The sequence below is a fragment of the Eupeodes corollae genome, chromosome 3 (assembly GCF_945859685.1).
Source record: "Eupeodes corollae chromosome 3, idEupCoro1.1, whole genome shotgun sequence".
Lineage (NCBI taxonomy): Eukaryota > Metazoa > Arthropoda > Insecta > Diptera > Syrphidae > Eupeodes > Eupeodes corollae.
The window spans coordinates 30,057,056-30,077,074 of NC_079149.1; the positions used below are offsets into that span (position 1 = coordinate 30,057,056).

The window sequence follows — 20,019 nt, forward strand, 5'->3', positions numbered from 1 at the left end:
TGATGCTCGTCCTAAGAGCGCAGCAGAAGTAGGTGAAAAGGCTGCCGAGAATACGTCCCATCAAAGTGGTGGTCAACAACATATGACAATAACAGCTGAAGCAATCAGTCAAATTTTGAGAGCGTCACAGCGTCAATCAAAAGACGACAATGTTGGGTTTCCCTGTTTTGACCCTGACCATTCTAGGGTGGATGTGAGTAAGTGGTGCTCTGACATTAACGCTAGAATCGAGCGGGACCGTCTGCAAAACTTTGATGTAATACCACGTGTGAAAGCTGCTTTGCTTGGTAGGGGTAAAATATGGTACGAAGAGCACGGCTATGAAATGTATACATGGAAGGAGTTTGTTACGTATGGCAACCCTGGCCATACGTGTAGTCTTTGTTAACCAATGTATTGCATTATACACGAATAATCTAGAATAAGAATAAGTTAGTTGCTCTCGACCACTAGGGAAGAGAGGTTGTTGTGCGCCATTATTCCGGAGAATAAATGTGGGTTTTTTTGATATACTTTTTCCCACACAAAAAGTTAAAGTCTTTTATTTCGATCGGATTCATAATGGTGCGAACATTATGGTCAATCGAGCCGCGATTATAAAAAAAAAAAGAAAAAGCGACCTATGGATTAAAGACACGGGAGTGAAAAAATGGAAAAATACAGTGCGAGGAACGCGGTAGTGAAAGAAGGAAGTAGACCAGTACCAGGAGGATCTATCTAGCAAAAGGAAACCATTTAGGAGGATGAAAAACAAAGAAAACCAGCCCAGGAGGAGCAAGGAGGAAGCAGGAGCGTGTAAATTTAAGGTAACATGGTCGGCTGTACAACTGGAAAATGTACAGTTTGATCATGAAGAAAATATAAATCTATATATCATACATAACGCATGAATTGGGAAATTCCGTTATGTTTTGGAGTTTATTTGCGTCTATTTTGTCCGTCTGTGTGCCTTACAACCACACAGATTGGTCAAAATATTACTTTTATTGCGTTTATTTTGTCCGTCTGTGTGCCTTACAACCACACAGATTGGTCAAGGTACTACTTTCATTGCGTTTATTTGCGTCTATTTTGTCAGTCTGTGTGCCTTACAACCACACAGATTTGTCAAAATATAATTTTTTTGCGTTATTTGCGTCTATTTTGTCCGTCTGTGTGCCTTACAACCACACAGATTGGTCAAAGTATTGTTTTATTGCGTTTATTTGCGGCTATTTCGTCCGTCTGTGTGCCTTACAACCACACAGATTGGTCGATGATTATTTGTTCTTGCGTTTTTGTGTCTTAAAATTGACCATCTGTGCATCTTACAAATGCATAGATTGCTCAATTAGGTTTTTTGTTGTTTGCGTGAGGCCATCTATACATCTTGCAAATGTACAGTTTGGCAAAATAGAATTTTGGTTTGCGTCTGGCATGGAGTGCCAAAGTATATAACATACATCACAAGGAAATACCCACGTTTCCTTGTCAGCTTGCATTAAACAAGTAACTCAACGACACATCACAAAACTAGGTGGGGGAAAACAAATTTCAACCACCAGACCACCACCACCAACAACACAAAACCGGTCGAGTGTTAATACTTCGACTTAGTATATAAAATACTAAAAACAACCACCACCATCAGCCATCCATCGCACTAGATAAAGAGAGAGAAAAACATCACGTCGAACGAGAACGACAGCAGCGACGGCGCGGCGGCGGCGTCGCTCGGTGCAAATTTTCCTCTAGTTAATTTAGTTGCATACAAGAAGTGAGCGAGTTAAGAAGCAAAAAAATAAAAAGAATAATTGAAAGTAAAAATAATTAGAAATAATTAAAAGTGGAAATAATATTTGGAAGTTAAAAAGAAAAAAAAGGAGGATCTGGAGAAAAAAGCAAAACAGGAAAATAATTGAGTATTAAAGCTATAAACAATTTGGAATTACAAGGAAAAAACAAAACAGGAATGGCGGATAAAAAAGGTGAGTGAATTAAAACAAACCAAAAGGATAAATAAAACAATGGAATTAAATAGTGTTGTGTTGTGTGGTGAAAGTGTGGTCAGGCAAATGAAGAAAAGAATTGGAGGTACACGGTAGAATTATAGGCGGGGATATGAAATTATAGGTAATAATTTGGTGTACATAAAATTATGGGAAATATTTTAGGAAAATATAAATTATAGGAAACAATGTGGTGTGGATATAGGATAAAGAAGATATTATGGTGGATAAAATAGGGATTGTGTCTAAGGAAGATGTTTTGGATGGGATAATTGTTGTCTTGGGAAGGGAATTTAATTTACATTTGTGTCCACGCTAATGGGTACAAAAATAATTTGGGATTTTTTAGGAAAAGAAAAGGGATCATATATAATTTAATTTTTAGCATAAGAAATGCAAAATGGGAAACTTTTTTTCAGCACCGGAGGTGCAGATTGGAAACTTTTCTAGCATAGGAGATGCAATTTGGAAATTTTAGCAGTACAGGATGTGCGGATTTTGGAATTTTTTCTAGCATAGGATATGCAGATTTTGTAATGTTACTAGCACAGGATGTGCAGATTTTAATTTCTCTGGCATAGGACATGCAGATTTTTGGAGTTTTTCTGACACAGGAAGTGCAGAATTTTGGAATCTTGCTAGCACAGGATGTGTAAAACTTTTTTGAATTCCTAGTACAGGATGTGCAGAATTTTATGGAATTTACCAGGAGGACTTGGCTGCAAGATAAAAGGAATATAACAGAATTTGAAGGTATTTGGGATAGGACAGACACATGGGAAATTTGAAATTTTTTTTGAGGGGTCTGATAAAAGGTTCATTAGAAAAAATTATTTTGGATTTACATAGCACAGGATGTGCAATTTTTCAAATTTTCCTGGGGACGGGACATACAAAATTAGTTTTTTCTCAGGAAGAGAGTTGGATTTATTAAGCACCGGATGTGCAATATTATAAATTTTACAAATTCTCCGGGTGGACTTGGAATATACATTTTTTTTTGTTTTTCTCAGGTAGGGAAGTTGATTTATGCCACACAAGATGTAGTTGGCAGTTTTGCGGGCATTGAGAATGCAATTAGGGGAATTTAGGATACAATTAGGCAGGCGTTAATTATGCATTGGTCATAAAAAGTAATACTCGTTTCGTTTTTGTCTACTCATTTAGTTGCAGGATCAAATCCATCTGCCAACAAGAAGAAAAAGGAAGAGTCTAGGAAGACAACTGGAAAGCAAGACCAGGAGGTCGAGCACAAGCTATTCCAGTCGACCAGGAGGGGGATAGCGAGGCTAGCAATCTATGCCAAATCGCAGGAGGCGACCACGGCATCCCGGGATGGGATATTGTTGAGGAGCGACAGGCTGATACAGCTTTGGCAGAAGGCCAATGAACAATTCCAAACACTGGTGGAGACAGCAGAGGAGGAGTCTCTGACGGATTTGGAAGAACTAATGGAAATGGCCGAGAAGGAGTATTACGACACGGCAGAGATATTGCGTCAGCATTTGCGAAACACGGCCAAGGATGGTCAGGAGGCGGCAGGAGCTGCCACCGGAGGCGGAAATGGAAATGCGCCCCAAGTCAATGTGAGCCTGACATTGCCAATGCAGCAGCATGATCTAAGGCCTACATGGGGGAAATTCGGAGGAGCCCTGTCGGATTGGATGAGCTTCAGGGACCGGTTTAAGGCTGCCATCCATGACAACCCGGAGGTGTCTACAGCATACAAATATTCCTATCTAAGGAATTCTCTGACAGGAGACGCAGAGAAAGCTCTAGGACAGAGCAACTTGGCGGAAGGAAGCTACCAGGAGGCGTGGGAACGCCTCAACCAGCTATATCACAAGCCTTACCATATTGCCAAGGAGCAATTAGGCAAATTTAATAGATTGCCGTTCCTGTCAGGAAGACCAACGGCCAAGGAGCTGCAAAAAATGTCAAACGAGACATATGAGGTCATCCGACAGCTCAAGGCCCTGGAGGTGCCAGTGGAACACTGGGGACTGGTATTTGTGTTCGGTCTACACGAGCGATTAGATCCAGACACTAAAAGACAGTGGGAACTGCAACGGTCTTCGGAGGCACCGGAAGTGACCGAGATGTTGAACTTTCTCGATAAGCAAGCAGGATCGCTGGAAGACACCAGGATGGTAAGGGCTGCAGGAGCACCCGTGGCAGGACTGTCAGGAAGGCCAGGGAATACAAGAAGGACAGGAGCACCAAATTCGACGACGCCAGTGGTGCGAGCGCCATGTGAAGCATGTGGGGTAGAGGCCCATGGCCTATATCATTGTCCAGAATTCATGGCACTAAATCTGTCAGCGCGGAAAAATTTTGTTCAGAGAAGGAAGCTATGCCCGAACTGTTTAAAAAAGGGGCATAGCAAAGAGCAATGTACGGTCATACAATGCCGAAGACTACCGTGCCAGGGGGACCCGAGGCACAATAGTGTTTTATGTCCATTCAAACAGCCGGAGCAGGACATCTTCACACTGAGGGAGCCGGCCAGGAAGAGCATGAATCCCCAAATCAAGACTAGGAACCAATGACTAGGCCAGGAAGGTCTAAGGAAACGGAAGCTGGAGGACCAGGGCAGGGAGTGCCAACGAAGAACAATTAAAAAATTAAAATTTGGGAAAAATAAAAATAAAGAAAATGATATCAAAGTTGAAACATACACTATGGATTTTCAATTGTCTTTAGGTCAGAAAATTTCATTTATGCCAACCTTATTAGTGAGGTTGATAGGAGAAAATTATAATATAGGACCTATAAGAGGGTTCCTAGATACAGGGTCACAACCAAATGTGGTGAGTCATAGTCTGGTAGAGGAATATAAATTGACAGTTTATTCCACAAAACAAAGAGCCGTAGATATAGACGGAGAACCGTTTACTATAAAGCAATGGACAAAGGCAATGGTACTACCATGGTATGACTCGGAAATACAGGAGTTTACGGAGGAAATATTTTGGGTTCTTCCAAAAGAAAGCAGATGGAAACCAACAATGCCATCAGCAACATTGGATGTGTTGAGGATGGGAATCCCAACCAATGGCCTTCCATTAGCTGATCCCACATTTAGCAAACCGAATCTTACTTATATGCTATTCGGTGTCGGATTTTTTGCAAAAATAGTCATGTCAGTGATTCAAAGGAATATTGATGGTACTACCTTAATAGAGACAACACTAGGAATTGTTGTATTTGGAGAGGAAGGAGATGAGACAACTGGACAACCAATCTCATGTATTCAATATAAGAAAGAGGATCAGCTAGATAAATTATTGGAACGGTTATGGCAACAAGACCAAATCAGAGCAGGAAGTAAATATTCGGAAGAAGCATTGGCGGAAAAGCATTTCAAAGAAACGCATAGGAGGGACGAATCAGGAAGATTTATCGTAAAGATACCCATAAAAGAGGAAATAAAAGAACTAGGAAGTTCCAGAGAAATAGCGTTGAGACGTTTTTTCTATTTAGAGAAACGATTGGAAAAGCATCCGGAGATCCGGAAAATTTATATAGAAAAAATGAGAGAGGAGATACAGTTGGGTCATTTAGCAGAAGCTAAGGAAAGGCCAAAACAAGGAGAAATGGTGTATTACATACCACACCATTGCATTCCAAAAGACAATAGAATCGTTTACGACGCTAGTTGTAAAACGGATAATGGAATATCGCTCAATGACATTCAAATGCTTGGGCCGAAGATGCAGAAGGACCTGCAGGAAACAATAATGCGTTTCAGGAGACATAGAATCGCAATATATGCGGATATACGGAAAATGTTTAATCAAGTTAAACTCGCTAAGGAGCAATGGAATTTGCAAAGATTGTTTTGGAGAGAGGACTCAAACCAAAAACTAAAGGAGTATTGGCTCACAGTAGTCACCTTTGGACTAACAGCATCACCATTTGTGGCTGTTAGGTCAGTGATAGAAACGGCCAGGCTGGCAAAGGAAAATTATCCAAAGGCAGCAAAAGCAATAGAAGAGGACTTCTACATAGATGACTGTACAACAGGAGCTCATACAGTCAAAGAAGCAATCAAATTAGCAAAGGAAATCGACACAATATTAAAAGGAGCTAAATTTGAATTGAGGAAATGGAAATCAAACAGCAATGCTGTAATACAAGCTATGGATTCGGAGTCAGAAAAAACATTGTTGTTTTCTGAGGGGGAAGGGACAACCATTTTAGGACTGAAATGGTTGATAGAAGAGGACAAATTTACCTTCATGGTTAAAAATCCCAAATTTGACGGGATTATAACAAAAAGGAAAATAGTGAGCCATGTAGCTCAATTATATGATCCGAACGGTTATATATCACCGGTAACGATCATAGGGAAAATATTAATTCAGGATATATGGAGGTCAAGAATTGATTGGGATGATAGACCAGCGACTGAAATAGAACGTCGATGGTCGGAATTTTGGGATTCTATCAGATACTTAGAAAATTTCAAAATAGAAAGATGGTTAGGTTCGGGGGGAAGTACAAGTATACAGGTCCATGGGTTTTCGGACAGTAGTGAGGCAGCGTTAGGGGCGGTAGTATATTTGAGAGCGAATTATGGAAATAGAGTTATAACAAGCAAACTCTTAACGTCAAAGACAAGGGTGGCACCTTTGAAAATGGTGACCATTCCGCGTTTGGAGTTATCGGCAGCGGAGTTACTATCAAAGATGATAAAGGAAATTATGGAGTCAATGGAATGGAAAGGAACGGAATATGTGCTATGGATTGATTCAAGTCCAGCATTTTACTGGATAAGGAAAGAAACAAGGGACTTAAGGACATATGTTGCCAATAGAGTAGCATCTATTCAGGCAAATACGGAAATAAGGAACTGGCGCCACATAGATGGTAAGGAGAACCCAGCCGATTTGTTGACAAGGGGGATGTTACCAAAGGAATTGGTAGGCAATAATTTATGGCTTCACGGTCCTAGTTGGATAATAAAGGAAGAACAGGAGTGGCCAAAGAGTGGGATAATGGAAGGAATTAACAAGGAGATGGAAAACGAAATGAAAATACATTCAATTTCGCAATTTAAGGAACCAATAAGCATTGGCCTCGGGAGAGGAAGGGGTAAAGTACCTCTGTTGGAATATGTAAGCAAACTGGAGAAGGCGGTGAACATCGTTAGTTATGTAAACCGATATATAGACAATTGGATTGAAAGCAGGAGAAACCTGAAACCAAGGAGAAAAAGGAGGAAGGGGCCACAGGAAGTAATGCCACCAACAAGAGAGGAGAAGGCGGGAGCCATGGAATATCTAATACGAATTAGTCAACAGGAATATTATAATCGGGAGATTACGGCACTAAAAGCGGGAAAAGCACTTCCGGAGAAGAGCAAAATAATAAGCTTAAAGCCGATACTGGATAAAAATAATATCTTGCGGGTAGGGGGGGGGGTAGGTAGGTCAGAAATCGATTACGAGATGAAACATCCGGCAATCGTAGCAAATGGATCAATTTTAGCAGGATTGCTAATGGAATATGCACACAGGAGTACAGAACATGGAGGGATCCAAGTCATGATGCAATTCATCAGACAACAGTATTGGATACCAAAACTCAGGAATGGGTTAAGGAATTACATCCACAAGTGCGTGGTTTGCGTGCGATTAAATGCACGAATGGAGGGACAATTGATGGCGGAACTACCGTCAGAAAGAGTCCAGGTGGGGAAACCATTTTTATCTACGGGAGTAGACTATGCAGGGCCGTTCCAATTGGGGAAGCCTGGAAAATTAGGTAGGAAGAATAAGGGACAAGGGGAAAAATGGTGGGTTGCAATATTTGTATGCCTAAGGACTAGAGCAATACATATTGAGCCTGTCACGGATTTATCTTCTATGGCCTTCATAGCTACATATGAGAGGTTCATTGCCAGGAGGGGAAGATGTGAAAAAATGTTCAGCGACAACGGAACGGCTTTCGTTGGCGCATCAAAAGAATTAAATAAGGCATTAAGAATCTTTTCAGATAAGGACATGTTAGATCATTTGCACCGGAAGGGTACGGACTGGAGGTTTATGACACCAGCCGCCCCGCATCAAGGAGGGATCTATGAGGCAGCGGTGAAATCTATGAAGTTTCACTTAAGGAGAATCATGGGGCAAAGGATGTTGCCACCGGAAGAATTTAGAACACTCCTTACTCAAATCGAAGCCATTCTCAATTCCAGGCCTCTTCACCCATTGAGTGAGGATCCTATGGACATTCAGGCGTTAACGCCGGGACATTTTTTGGTAGGTGAACCGTTAATTTTACCTCTTCCTTTCAGATTGGACGATCGTTCGGATTCAGTAAGAACTGCTCTGTGGAAGGAACTGCAAAGGATGATACAGCATTTTTGGGTACGATGGCAATCAGAATACCTCACCACCTTGCAGGAGCGGAAAAAATGGAGAAGAGAAAAGGAGAACATCAAAGTGGGACAACTGGTAGTACTCAGGAGTGAGAACTTCCCCCTACGAGTTGGGCTATGGCTCGAGTATGTGAATTGCTGCCTAGCCAGGACGGTTTAGTACGCAATGTTGTTGTACAAACGGCCACCAATAGGCTCAGGAGACCTATTCAGAAGCTGTGCATCCTACCAACGGAGAAGAAATAAAATCTTAATATATGAAATGTAATGATATTTAAAAAACCATGTTTTTTGCCGGGACTGTTACGTATGGCAACCCTGGCCATACGTGTAGTCTTTGTTAACCAATGTATTGCATTATACACGAATAATCTAGAATAAGAATAAGTTAGTTGCTCTCGACCACTAGGGAAGAGAGGTTGTTGTGCGCCATTATGCCGGAGAATAAATGTGGGTTTTTTTGATATACTTTTTCCCACACAAAAAGTTAAAGTCTTTTATTTCGATCGGATTCATAATGGTGCGAACACATGCTGCTTTCCTCCTCATTCTATCGCTGCTCTCTGTGAGCACCATAAGATTGAAGGGCAGCTCAAAAAAAGTTTGGCGGCCTTCGAAATCAGAGGTGAGGGAGGTCTTTATTACTCACAAATTTATCAAATGCTGGCATCAGCGAGGCAATACAGAGCAGAAAAACAAAACTCGAAGGGTATAATCTCACCCTCCAACCATACATTTTGGCAGTTGGTGAGCCCTTAAGCAATATTACATCATATTTTGTTATAGTGAATGAAAATAAATATGTACTTAATTCAATAGTGAAAGCAGTGTCTACTTGCTTAAAATTAATATTTACACTCAGTGCTAAGTATGAAATGGAAAAGGAGGAAGACTGCGACGATCTACAATTGAAGCACCCAGTGCAACAACCAGATAACTCCACTTTTTTTCGAAATATGTTTTTTAATGCAGAAATACTAAAAAAAAAAATCCTGCATCGTTCGGTGTAAAAAAATTACAAATCCATTGACTCTTGGATAAGGAAACTCGGGTTTGGAGTTATCACTCTATTCAAAACGGAGCAAGAATAAGACATCTCCTGGAGTTGTCTTGTTTTTGCACCGCTTTTCAACACAGTTAATGCTTGTGCACCGCTTTAACAAAGTAAGCTTTTGCACCGCTTTCATAACAGTTAACGAGGTTTACAGCTATGAGTGTATAACAAAGTTTTTGCTTGAATCTACTGTATTGTTTTGAAATGTATCATTTGGTTCAGTTAATTCTTGGTGCGAGGGTACGTAATTAAAAAAAATGAGTGATAGTGAATCAGATTTTTCCATATCGGGCTCCGAATATGAAAATGGATCTCATGATGAAGAGACATCGAGTAGTGCTGATGCCTTACCTGTTCAAAAAGGTAATAAATTCATTCGAATGTTTGAGTTTTCAGTGTAATATTATTGGTTTGTATGGCTTCAGGTAAAAAGCGTGTGCGCAATCAGAAAGCGTGGAAAAGAAACGTAGCTAAAAGGAAGAGAGCAGAAGGCAAAAAGTACACAAATCGTAAGGGAAATACCGTAGCAGCAAAAACAATGGGCCAGCCATGCAGTTGCAAGAAAAAATGCTTTGACGCTGGACGCCAGAATCTGTATGCAAAAGTTTTTCATGAATTCAATAAGCTGGGAAATAAAGAAAAACAAGACGCATATTTGTGTGGATTGATAAGGCAAAATGCAGTTAAGAGGCGTCGATCTGCAAGTGGAAATGAGGTGAGGAGATTCCAAAATAAATATTTTATACGGGGCATTAAACATGAAATAGAGGTATGTAAAAAAGCATTTTGTTCGGTTCATGGAGTCCATAAAAGTCGAATCGAAAGACTCTCAAGCTTTTTGGTTAAAAAAGTAACTGGGCCCTCTGACATGAGAGGTCGTCACACCAACAGAGTGAATAAGATTCCAGAAGATGTTGTCCAAAATATTGACAGCCACATAAAAAGTTTCCCAAAACGATCTTCTCACTACAGCCAAAATAAGGAATCGAAGTACTTACCTTCCGAATTAAATGTAAGGAAAATGTATAATCTCTATTTAGAAAAGTTTGAGCCAAGCGTTTTTGCATTGATGACTGAACAAAATGGTAACCCAAAGCCAAAAGTTACTTACGATTTTTATAGGGAATACTTTGCAAAAAATTTCAAGCTTTCTTTTGGATCACCTAGATCAGACACTTGTCAGACGTGTGATAGTCATGAAAAGAAAATAGCTGCAACTGATTCCGAGGAAGAAAAACGTGCACTCAAGGTTGCAAAAGATCTTCACGAAAAGAAGGCTAAAGCGTTCTATGATGATCTACGCGAAAGAAGCTCCGAGTGCCTACAAGACTTGACAGTTGAGTGCATTTCTTTTGATTATCAACAAAATTTGCCACTTCCACTAATACCATCCGGTGATGTCTTTTATAAAAGGCAGTTATGGGTCTTTAATTTTTGTATCTTTCAATGCAGTACCAAGAAAAGCTACATGTACATGTATGATGAGACCATCGGGAAAAAGGGTCCAAATGAAGTCATAAGCTTTTTGCATCATTTCATTGAACACATTTTAAGTGAAACTGTGACAAAATTATATTTATTTTCCGATAACTGTGGCGCTCAAAATAAAAACAACACTCTGGTGCAATATTTATATGCTCTTGTAAAACACAAAAATATAAGCCTTATTGAACATCACTTACCAGAACCGGGACACAGTTTTTTGCCCTGCGATCGCTCTTTTGGCGTTATAGAAAAACAAAAACGACGAGTAGAACGTCTTTATCTACCAAAGGACTGGCAGAATTTAGTGGAAAAGTGTTCCAAAAAGTTTAAAGTGATATCAGTGAGCAATAAGGACATATTTGATTTTAAAACGAGCCTGGCTCCGTTTTACAAGAAAACTGTGACCAACAAAGATCGTATTAAGTGGACCATCTCGAAATATCGAAAATTTTGCTACACAAAAGAAGAAAATATGGCAAGCGTTTCAGCTTCCATTGGTCACCATGGGCCATTTACGACATACGACATAGAAATAAAAGCAAACTTGCATGGTGACCCCTTTAAGCCAAAACTATTATATACAAATAATCTTTCCCTCAACCCCAAGAAATATGAGGATGTCATAAACTTGGCGCAAAAGTATGTTCCTCCAGCGGATATGCCTTTTTACAATAACTTGATGTCGCAGCAGTCAGTTCAAGAAGCTGAAAACTCAGACTACGAAGATGACAACGAGGTTCCCTTTTAATTCATAATAAAATCGGTGCAAAAACAGGACAAGTCCAAAAACAAATTTAGTTATTTTTTTACTTAAATGTACAATTTTTTGATATATCTTGAATTAAATAAATTCATTTTGATGATTTCATTTCAAAATTAACTAATATTTTGCAATAAGTTCGATTTCTTATTTTTGAGATAGTTTTTTTTAATTTGCTCAACATTTCAAAAAGTGGAGTTATCTGGTTGTTGCACTGGGTGCTTCAATTCTTGAAAAGTTTATTACCGTTTATGAAAAAAATTTCATTATTGGACAAACTGGAAGTAAGGGGAGACATCCAAAAGATTATTTTGGAAAAACTTAAAACTAACGAACAAATTTGAAAAGTTGAGGATTCGGCAAATCTTTTGAGGCAGTGGATTGAACTTCAAAAAAGTTTTTATGTAAAAGTGAAAAGTTTTATGAAAACCAATCAAAAGTGGCAGAAGATGTGGCATATAATACTAAACGGATGTATAGAGCTCTGGATAAGCTTTCTTATATCAAAGTTAGACAAGTTGCCGAAACAATCAGACATCAGACAATCAGCTATTTGAACAAAAATTCGATATCGATTGCATAAATTACTTAATTGAATTCGTTTTTTGTAATGTTTTTTTTTGGTTTTAAATAAATTAAGTTATCGTATGTATGGTTATCTTTTTATTTTTCATAACTTATTGTGCAAATGTATTATTAATGTTATCTCTCATAATTTGTGCTGCATTCCGGCGAGTATTTGTCTCTTCTCTGGCCTACTGGTGGGTCAGATGGCAGTCAACGTGGTAATGACAGTTATCGATTCACCAATACAAAAAGGTCCCGAGTACGTCCATCAATCAAAAAATCAACCGCAACGTTTTGAGGTCATACTTTTTGGAAGACGAAAATACTAAAGTTGAAGCAAACAGTACTTCACTCCAACTTAAACATCATTTGGTACCTTCAGAAAAAGAAGAGAAATGAAAAAAGACCTTTAACCTCAAACATAAATAAAGATTCCATGATAGTTTCATAAGCAAAGAAAAAACAAACAAAAAATCCTTCCAAACAAACTTCATTATGTATTTAATTCACATTTTAATGAGAATTAACATTTTTAGCAAGTAACAGTTCAATTGTACCGAAGAAATCGATGATAATAATTTGTATCGACCAAAAATATTCCAAGTGTACGCATTAAGTCGTTAGCGATATGCATGCGCATTAAGCTTAACGCCATTGTGATGAGGGCCAAAAGTTTCTGAGGTGCGTTTAGGAAATACAATGTTTCATTTCGTCCCGTACCGATTTGGCCATCATATCCGTTGTTCATCCCATTCCATTAGTTCCACATAAAAGGAATTGTACTTGACCGCCGTCGCGGTGGTAAAAGTTTCTGGATAGATTTTTTTCATCTGCGTGTCGTCGGACAAGTTGGTACTAGGATTCTTAAAACCAAGGGGTACGGTTAATACTTCAATTATTTTCAAAAGATTCCAGAGTTTGCAAATGGGTAAGTTAATGCTACATTTCTATAATGAGGTAGGATTAGCTTAGATTTTCACCCTTAAAGGATTATCAAATAAGAAACACAGCCACCGAGCTCATTGGAGTGGTAATACCAACGAAAAGTATTCGTGGCAACAAGCGACGTCGCGGTAGTGTCGTCGGCGCAACAGGATCACCCCAGCACGCAACCCTTTGTTGACCGACGGTACTTACAAGTACCACAATGTTTTGCTTGAAATAAAAACTCTATATGAGTAAAATATGCTACTGATGCCCAACGAGACTTTTAAGTACCATTCAATCTCTATGTATTTTGTTTGTTCGGTCAATCACCATTGACCTCGAGATTTGGTGGCCAACGTCCGCGCTGATGCAGCAGAAAGTACTTGGTACACGCAGAAAAATAATTTTTAACCGAGTGCGTTTTTCGGTGGGTTAAAAAAAAATGTGTTAAAAATAGCGTAGTCTTATTTAAAAACTACGTAGTTAGTTTAGTTAAAAACAGTGAAGTAAACTCGGTTAAATGAGATTATTTAAAATTACCGTCCGAAAAGGTTATTTTAATCGACAAACTTTGTTAAATTAATCGAGAAACTCGGTTAAGATAAGAAATGTTCTAAATTTTTCTTTTAACCGAGTAACTTGGCTTATTTAAACAATTAAACTTATTTAATTTAGCACATACCTTATTAATATTAAACAACCTTCTTGTTTAAATCCACCTAAAATGTAAGTTGTTTAAGTTTACTGAGTACGTCGGTTGAAATAACCCACAAGATTTATTTAATTTTACTACTTAAATGGGTTAACAATAAATAATCGATTCGTTTAATTTAACCGAGTCATTGTTTCTTTTTACTGAGTGATATTTGTTCTAATTTGCGGAACCTATTTAATCGTTTTAATAGGTTACATTTACCGAGTAAATGGGTTATATTGACTAAGTACATAGGTAAACTAAAGTGCATGTGTGCGAAATCTATTTAATCGTTTTAATGTGTTATATTCACCGAGTAAATGGGTTATATTAACCGAGTAAATGGGTAGACTACAATGCATGTATGCGGAATCTATTTAATCGTTTAAATGGGTTATATTCACCGAGTAAATGAGTTATATTCACCGAGTAAATGGGTTATATTAACCGAGTAAATGGGTAAACTACAGCCAACTGTTACATGTGTGAGGAATCTATTTAAACGTTTTAATGGGTTATATTTACCGAGCAACGCTGCTCCAGATACTAATACTTATATCATATGGCGTCTCCCATATACATTTAACCCTTTTAATGTGCTAAATGAACCCTTCAAGTGTGCTAAATGAACCGAGTAGAGGGTTACATGTACTTTATGTGCATCGTGTACAACGCATTTCATTTTCTGAACTCAGTTCATTCTGTGATGTGAAGTTGAAGTGTTAAGTCGCGTTTTGAACTCTTAAGTGTTTTAATTAAATATTATCTATTCGAACCAAGGTAAAGTGTTGTTTATGGAAGGTCAATTTAAATAAAAACTGTAGAATTGTGTGTGAAACAGTGTTTTCTAAAAAATCAGAACAATAATTAGAAGTGGAATCCATTTTCAATGGACGAGGATGTGGCATGCCTGTTGCGCCAGTGGGGCCTTGAAGCATACATTCCAAAATTTGAAGGTAAGTTTATTTTGCATTACCTAATTGTTTAAAAAATAAAATAATCGACTATTTACAATAACAATATGTTAAAGTACAAAAAAGTTTGATAATTAACCGAGTGATAGTTTATTTTAATCGAGTAAATGTGTTCACATAAGTTACCCAGTTTCTTATTTAATTTAACCGAGTTGCTCGTTTACCATAACCGAGAGAGTGTGTAAGTGCGGTGTTACACGGCTCATGTATTTAACGCGCAGTTGTAGTTTATTTTGTTTTGAACTCTGATTCAGTGATACGCTCATTATAATTGTTTTCAATTATTTTTTGTATTGCTTTTTCTTTCGCACTCCATTCATGCAAATAAAACATGCGTCGTGTAATACCGCAATAACTGCACTGCAACCAGAAAAAATGAATCACTCTAGAAAATAAACTAGCAACGACAATGTTCTGGTTGTGCTACACCAAATAAGTATTTTGAAAGTTTGTTGTGATTTTCTGATAATTCGAAAAAAAATCAAACACATAGTAAAACAAACAGTTTCTGTTCCATAAAGAAACAACAATTAAGGGATATGAAATACACATATAATTATTCCAAACCAGTTCTGAAAGTATCATTTTCAGACACAAAGAGGTCCTTATGTTTACGCATACATTGTGTACACATACTTTCTGTGTGTGGCATGAATCTAGTATCACATTTCTCAAAAAATTCAAGGACACAAAATAAAAACAAATTTCCTGTCAATTTGTTTTTGTAATGAAATGAAGAACAAAAATAATTTTTTCGAAATAAAAAACAAGTGTGCGAGCACAGTTGCCGTAACAGTATTTCAAAATATCTGCACATGAGACGAAAAAAGTCCTCAATGTAGATATCTTAGAAAATAAAACGCATATCTTATTCCACTTTTTTTAATTATTAAAATGCATAACTTTGTAAATAGTGTTAAATAGGGTAACTGTACCAGTCTCCGGCGACTTTGAACCCACTTCGTCAAACTTGATTGCTGCTTGACTGACACCTAATTTCTTCGAAATAATGTCTTGCAAGGCTTGCTTTTAAGTTGCCTGCATTCATCTTGAATAAAAAATATAAGACTATTCGTATCCTCTCTATCTACGCTACACAACTAAACCATAGCAATTTAATGCATCTGAAATACCTACTTACTTGTTTCAAGGTTAACTAGTTATTGTTTCTTTTTTCCAAACCCGTTTTCAGGCACTTGGAATCTTTCAACACTTAACTGATGCGCTGTTTTTTATGCACATCAGATTCAAATAATATGCCTTCGATAGGGTGGTTTTGGTTGGTTTCTTTTTGTGTTTTTTGTATGCATATGCATACCAGTGAAGAAAATCATCGATTTAAATCATTTTGATTTCAAAATATTGTGTTTGTGTGACAGAGAATAAAAAATGATAATATAATTTTTAGAGTTTTTTTTCTTCATTTTTAATCCATTAGAGGGATGATAATGAAAAATTTTAATTCTGGATATAAACCAGTACCTTTAACAAGGAAATTAAGGGTTTCAAAAAGAATTTGAACATAAATAAAAAATTAAGTAAAGGCTTGGAACTGTCCGGAGACTAGATTTTCGCTTTTTTTGTGCAAAAATGCAAAACTCAATTTATTTTCTTTGGTTATTGGAAGTTCATTATACATATTTTCTTTGGAACAAACACCATTTGATTACAAAATCGCACAAGATCAACTATTCCCAGCATTTTTGTCAAAGGTCTGCCACTATTTTTTTGCTAAGAAAACAGCAGAACAGCAGCGGCTGCTGCTTCAATCACCCATAGCTTTTCCCTTACACATTCGATCGGTTTGAAACTTCGTATGTATATGTGGAAAATGTTATTGATTCTGTATTTTGTTGTTTTTTTTGCAAATTCTGTGCTTAGTTTTTCTTTTATTTCACATAAAGGCAAAATCGTCCGGACACTGGGGCCTGTTCGGAGACTGGTGCAGTTACCCTGCAACTTTACTAAATTTGTTTGCGTTTGAAACAATTTCACAGAGTCAGTTAAAAAAATAAAGTTTCTTAAATTCGTTGAAGTCATTATTCATTTAAGAGAAAGTTGAAAACAAATTGAATATTCTAAAAGTACACCGTTATCATTCTTATACTTGTTATACACTTATAAGTTTAAAATTTTTAAGATAATTGCGCACTTCAAAATGCTGTTAATGGCAACTCTCGGCATGAACTATATGATGAAAATAACTACAAACTAAACGTCGAAGTTTTTTACTAGGTCTTTCCTTCACAATACTTTTGGATTCACGTTAAATAAAGTTATTTTATTGATTTCAACGTTATATTGTCTAAAATTCAATATTCTCATTACTGACACAAATTTCAATCTCATCTTAGAAAACAATATTTCGTTAATGACATTGGCTCTTCTTGGACCGGAAGATATAAGAGATATAATTTCTAGCATTGGACACCGAGTTTTATTCTCTAAAAACTTGTCGGAGTATAAAAAGTTAATGTACCCAAGCACTGAAAACGATTTGGTTAGTTTTGTTACATTTATTTTACAGTAGAATTAATCATTCGTCATTGAAAGGTTTAAATAATGTGTTACAGGTTTTTGAAACACAGTTATCTGATATAACTGTAGAATCAGCATCTGCTAACATACAAGAATTTCCATTTAATGAGCTGATTTCCTTTACTCAAGGAAGCGGAAGTATGATTGAAAAGCAAAGCAAAGAAAAAACAAATAACAATTCAACCGAGGAACTCGTACGTTTGTATATTTTTCACTTTTACTTTTTCCCAATCCAATCCTACATTGTACTTAAATCAATACGGCCTCTAGAAATAAAACATTTCATAATACATACAGTAGAATTTCGCTAACTTGAACACATACAAAGTGAGGCCTGTTTAAGTCATTGAATTGTTACTGGACAAATATAAAGAGTTCTGGGTTTATATATGTTTTCATTATTATTAAGGGCTTTTGTTTGAATGTCAACATTCTAACTTTATTGTCCAAATTTCCAAACACTTACTTCCCGCACTTCAAACTCTTGCAGATAATTACTTGAGGATAAATAACGCCTCAGGAACATACACATTCCGGAAAAAAATAAAAAACGTTGAAGTTAAAGAGTTTCAAAAAAGTATCTTTATTTTAACTTGAAGGGACAGAAATGAAATTGTTCAAGTCATTTAAGATGCCTGATTCAAGTTAGCGAGTATATATTACTTTGATAATTTAAGAGTTTGAAACTTGACTTTATTTTAAGATAACCAAATAGTTAACTTTTATTAGGGGTTAATAATTTATTCCGTTTCAGAGCTTGACAGAACTGCTTGAAAGAACCTTAGAAGGAAAAGGTTTGCTCTCAGTTCCTAAATCTACTCCTCTAGACAATAAGTCTCGATTAATTCTTGTCCGCTTAATCGGAACCCATATTTTACAACATCATCCGGAAAGAAATATCACAAACAAAATTTATTCATATTGGACAAATGAAATTGCCAACCTATTTACTGCGGAAAAAAAGACAGTTTATTTGATCAACAACATAACTGAAACTAGCCGTGGAATTATAAGCCGCTGGGGAGGAAAGCTCCCAGATCAAATTCATAATTTGAAAAGGAAATATAGGGCATCTGGCCTTATCCCAAAGCGATCAAGAATATATTCTTCTTCTCCATCTCCTTCAACTTCAAGTTCATCGCAATTGGAAATTTTCCAGGAAACAAACAATTTGCTAAATGATGTAGATTGCGAGGATGCCCTTCAGTGGCTGAGAAATTCGAGTCATCCCTGGACTACGGTAGAGGAGAAGTGGGTGGCCACCACACCGGCACGTCTGCATATACTTAAGCAAATGACCATTGACAATTACCTTAAGGAGTTCCCTGCTTTGAAAAAGCCAACCGGATATCTTTTAGTAAATGTCTCACTATTTAATAATTAACACATATATAATAATATTAACTTCTCTTCAAAATTTGTTTAATCAAATTGAATACGTAATTTAATCATATCCATTTTTTTTCAGCTGTTAAAGGACTTCGAATTTCTGTATCCCGAAAACTACAACGGGTTCATCGAGTCCTTCGCAACATATAAAACACAAATATTCCAATTAGCTGCAAAAAGGACAGGAAGGGATAAATGCGTCCAGAACTTGCTGTCCCTTGAGAAAAGTAAGTAAAATTACAAATTACGATTTAACTTATCAATTAACTTGTTTTTGTGATTTTTTTTCTATATGCATTTACTGACTAAAGATGTACCTTATATTTCATTTCAGCTTCCGAGGATTCAAGCAACCTTGGAGCCTTACTCAGTATTCCTTCATTACTATCCGTAAACACTTTTAAGCTCAAAGGAGCTACTAAAAAAGTTTGGAGACCATCGAAAGCCGAAGTGCGGGAGGCATTCATCACTCACGTTAAAACCGATGCAGAGATCTGTGAAGCTGTTTCTGCGCGGAAACACAGGCTTGAAGAATACAATCTAACATTACAACCTTTCATCATTGCGGTTGGTGAGTCACTGAATAGTGTCAAATCGTATTTTGTAATTGTTAATGATCATAGATATTTCATTCCAACAATTGTTGAAGCAGTTGATGCGTGTATAAAAATAATTTTTACCCTTAACGCTAAATATCCTGAGGAGTGTTCCTGTACGTGGATGTTTATTCAGAACGGTTTCTATAAAATAAAAACCCGTTATGATAAAACATCCACTGCCACCAATACTCTCCTCTCTGAGCTAGGGATGACGGAGTGAATACCAGTTTCAGTTTCATTTTTCATTTTATCCTCTTATCGAAGTTCGATAGTCTAAGCACACTTATCTTAGTTTTGAGAGACACTACTGTTTTTTTTTTTGTGGTCTGAAACAACAGTCGTTTGTCTTCACAAAGCTAATAATAGTTTTGATTTCATTTCATTTTTCATTTTAAGAAGAAGAAGTCGTAATGTTTTTCGACTCATTTCCAAGTCCCATTCCTAATACCAAAACCATCCCTTTGTAAGGCTAAGGCTTAAGCTAAATAGATTTAATTCTGTATGTTAATTGATCATTTTTGAAAAATAAACAACTGAACTATTTTTGTATCGAACTGAAAGAGAATAGAGCTTTCAGGTTCGATGAGAGATGCTTTTGCTTTCCTGCGAGTAAGCAAAAGGCTTTTATTTAGTCAGTTGCACGAAAGAACTCGACCGAG

General features: G+C 37.1%; 3 protein-coding genes across 4 annotated transcripts; all 3 read left to right on the top strand.

Annotated features, from left to right (window-relative positions):
- The first annotated feature begins 1,482 nt into the window (after nt 1–1,482).
- On the top strand, nt 1,483–4,713 carry LOC129952482 (uncharacterized). The gene is made up of 2 exons (XM_056065073.1): nt 1,483–1,967; nt 3,156–4,713. Exons 1-2 carry the CDS (start codon nt 1,952–1,954, stop codon nt 4,535–4,537), a joined length of 1,398 nt encoding a protein of 465 aa, XP_055921048.1. The 5' UTR covers nt 1,483–1,951; the 3' UTR covers nt 4,538–4,713.
- A 193-nt stretch (nt 4,714–4,906) lies between these two features.
- LOC129950394 (uncharacterized) lies at nt 4,907–8,533 on the top strand. The gene has a single exon (XM_056062336.1). The coding sequence runs from the start codon at nt 4,907–4,909 to the stop codon at nt 8,531–8,533; it is 3,627 nt and encodes a 1,208-aa protein (XP_055918311.1).
- A 5,903-nt stretch (nt 8,534–14,436) lies between these two features.
- Nucleotides 14,437–19,816, top strand: LOC129952043 (uncharacterized). Of its 2 annotated transcripts, none has more exons than XM_056064469.1 (3): nt 14,437–14,816; nt 18,841–18,988; nt 19,096–19,816. In XM_056064469.1, exons 1-3 carry the CDS (start codon nt 14,760–14,762, stop codon nt 19,578–19,580), a joined length of 690 nt encoding a protein of 229 aa, XP_055920444.1. In that variant the 5' UTR covers nt 14,437–14,759; the 3' UTR covers nt 19,581–19,816. The 2 variants fall into 2 exon arrangements, with proteins under 2 accessions (XP_055920444.1, XP_055920443.1); XM_056064468.1 differs by lacking the exon at nt 14,437–14,816 and adding an exon at nt 16,211–18,729.
- The last annotated feature ends 203 nt before the right edge of the window (nt 19,817–20,019 follow it).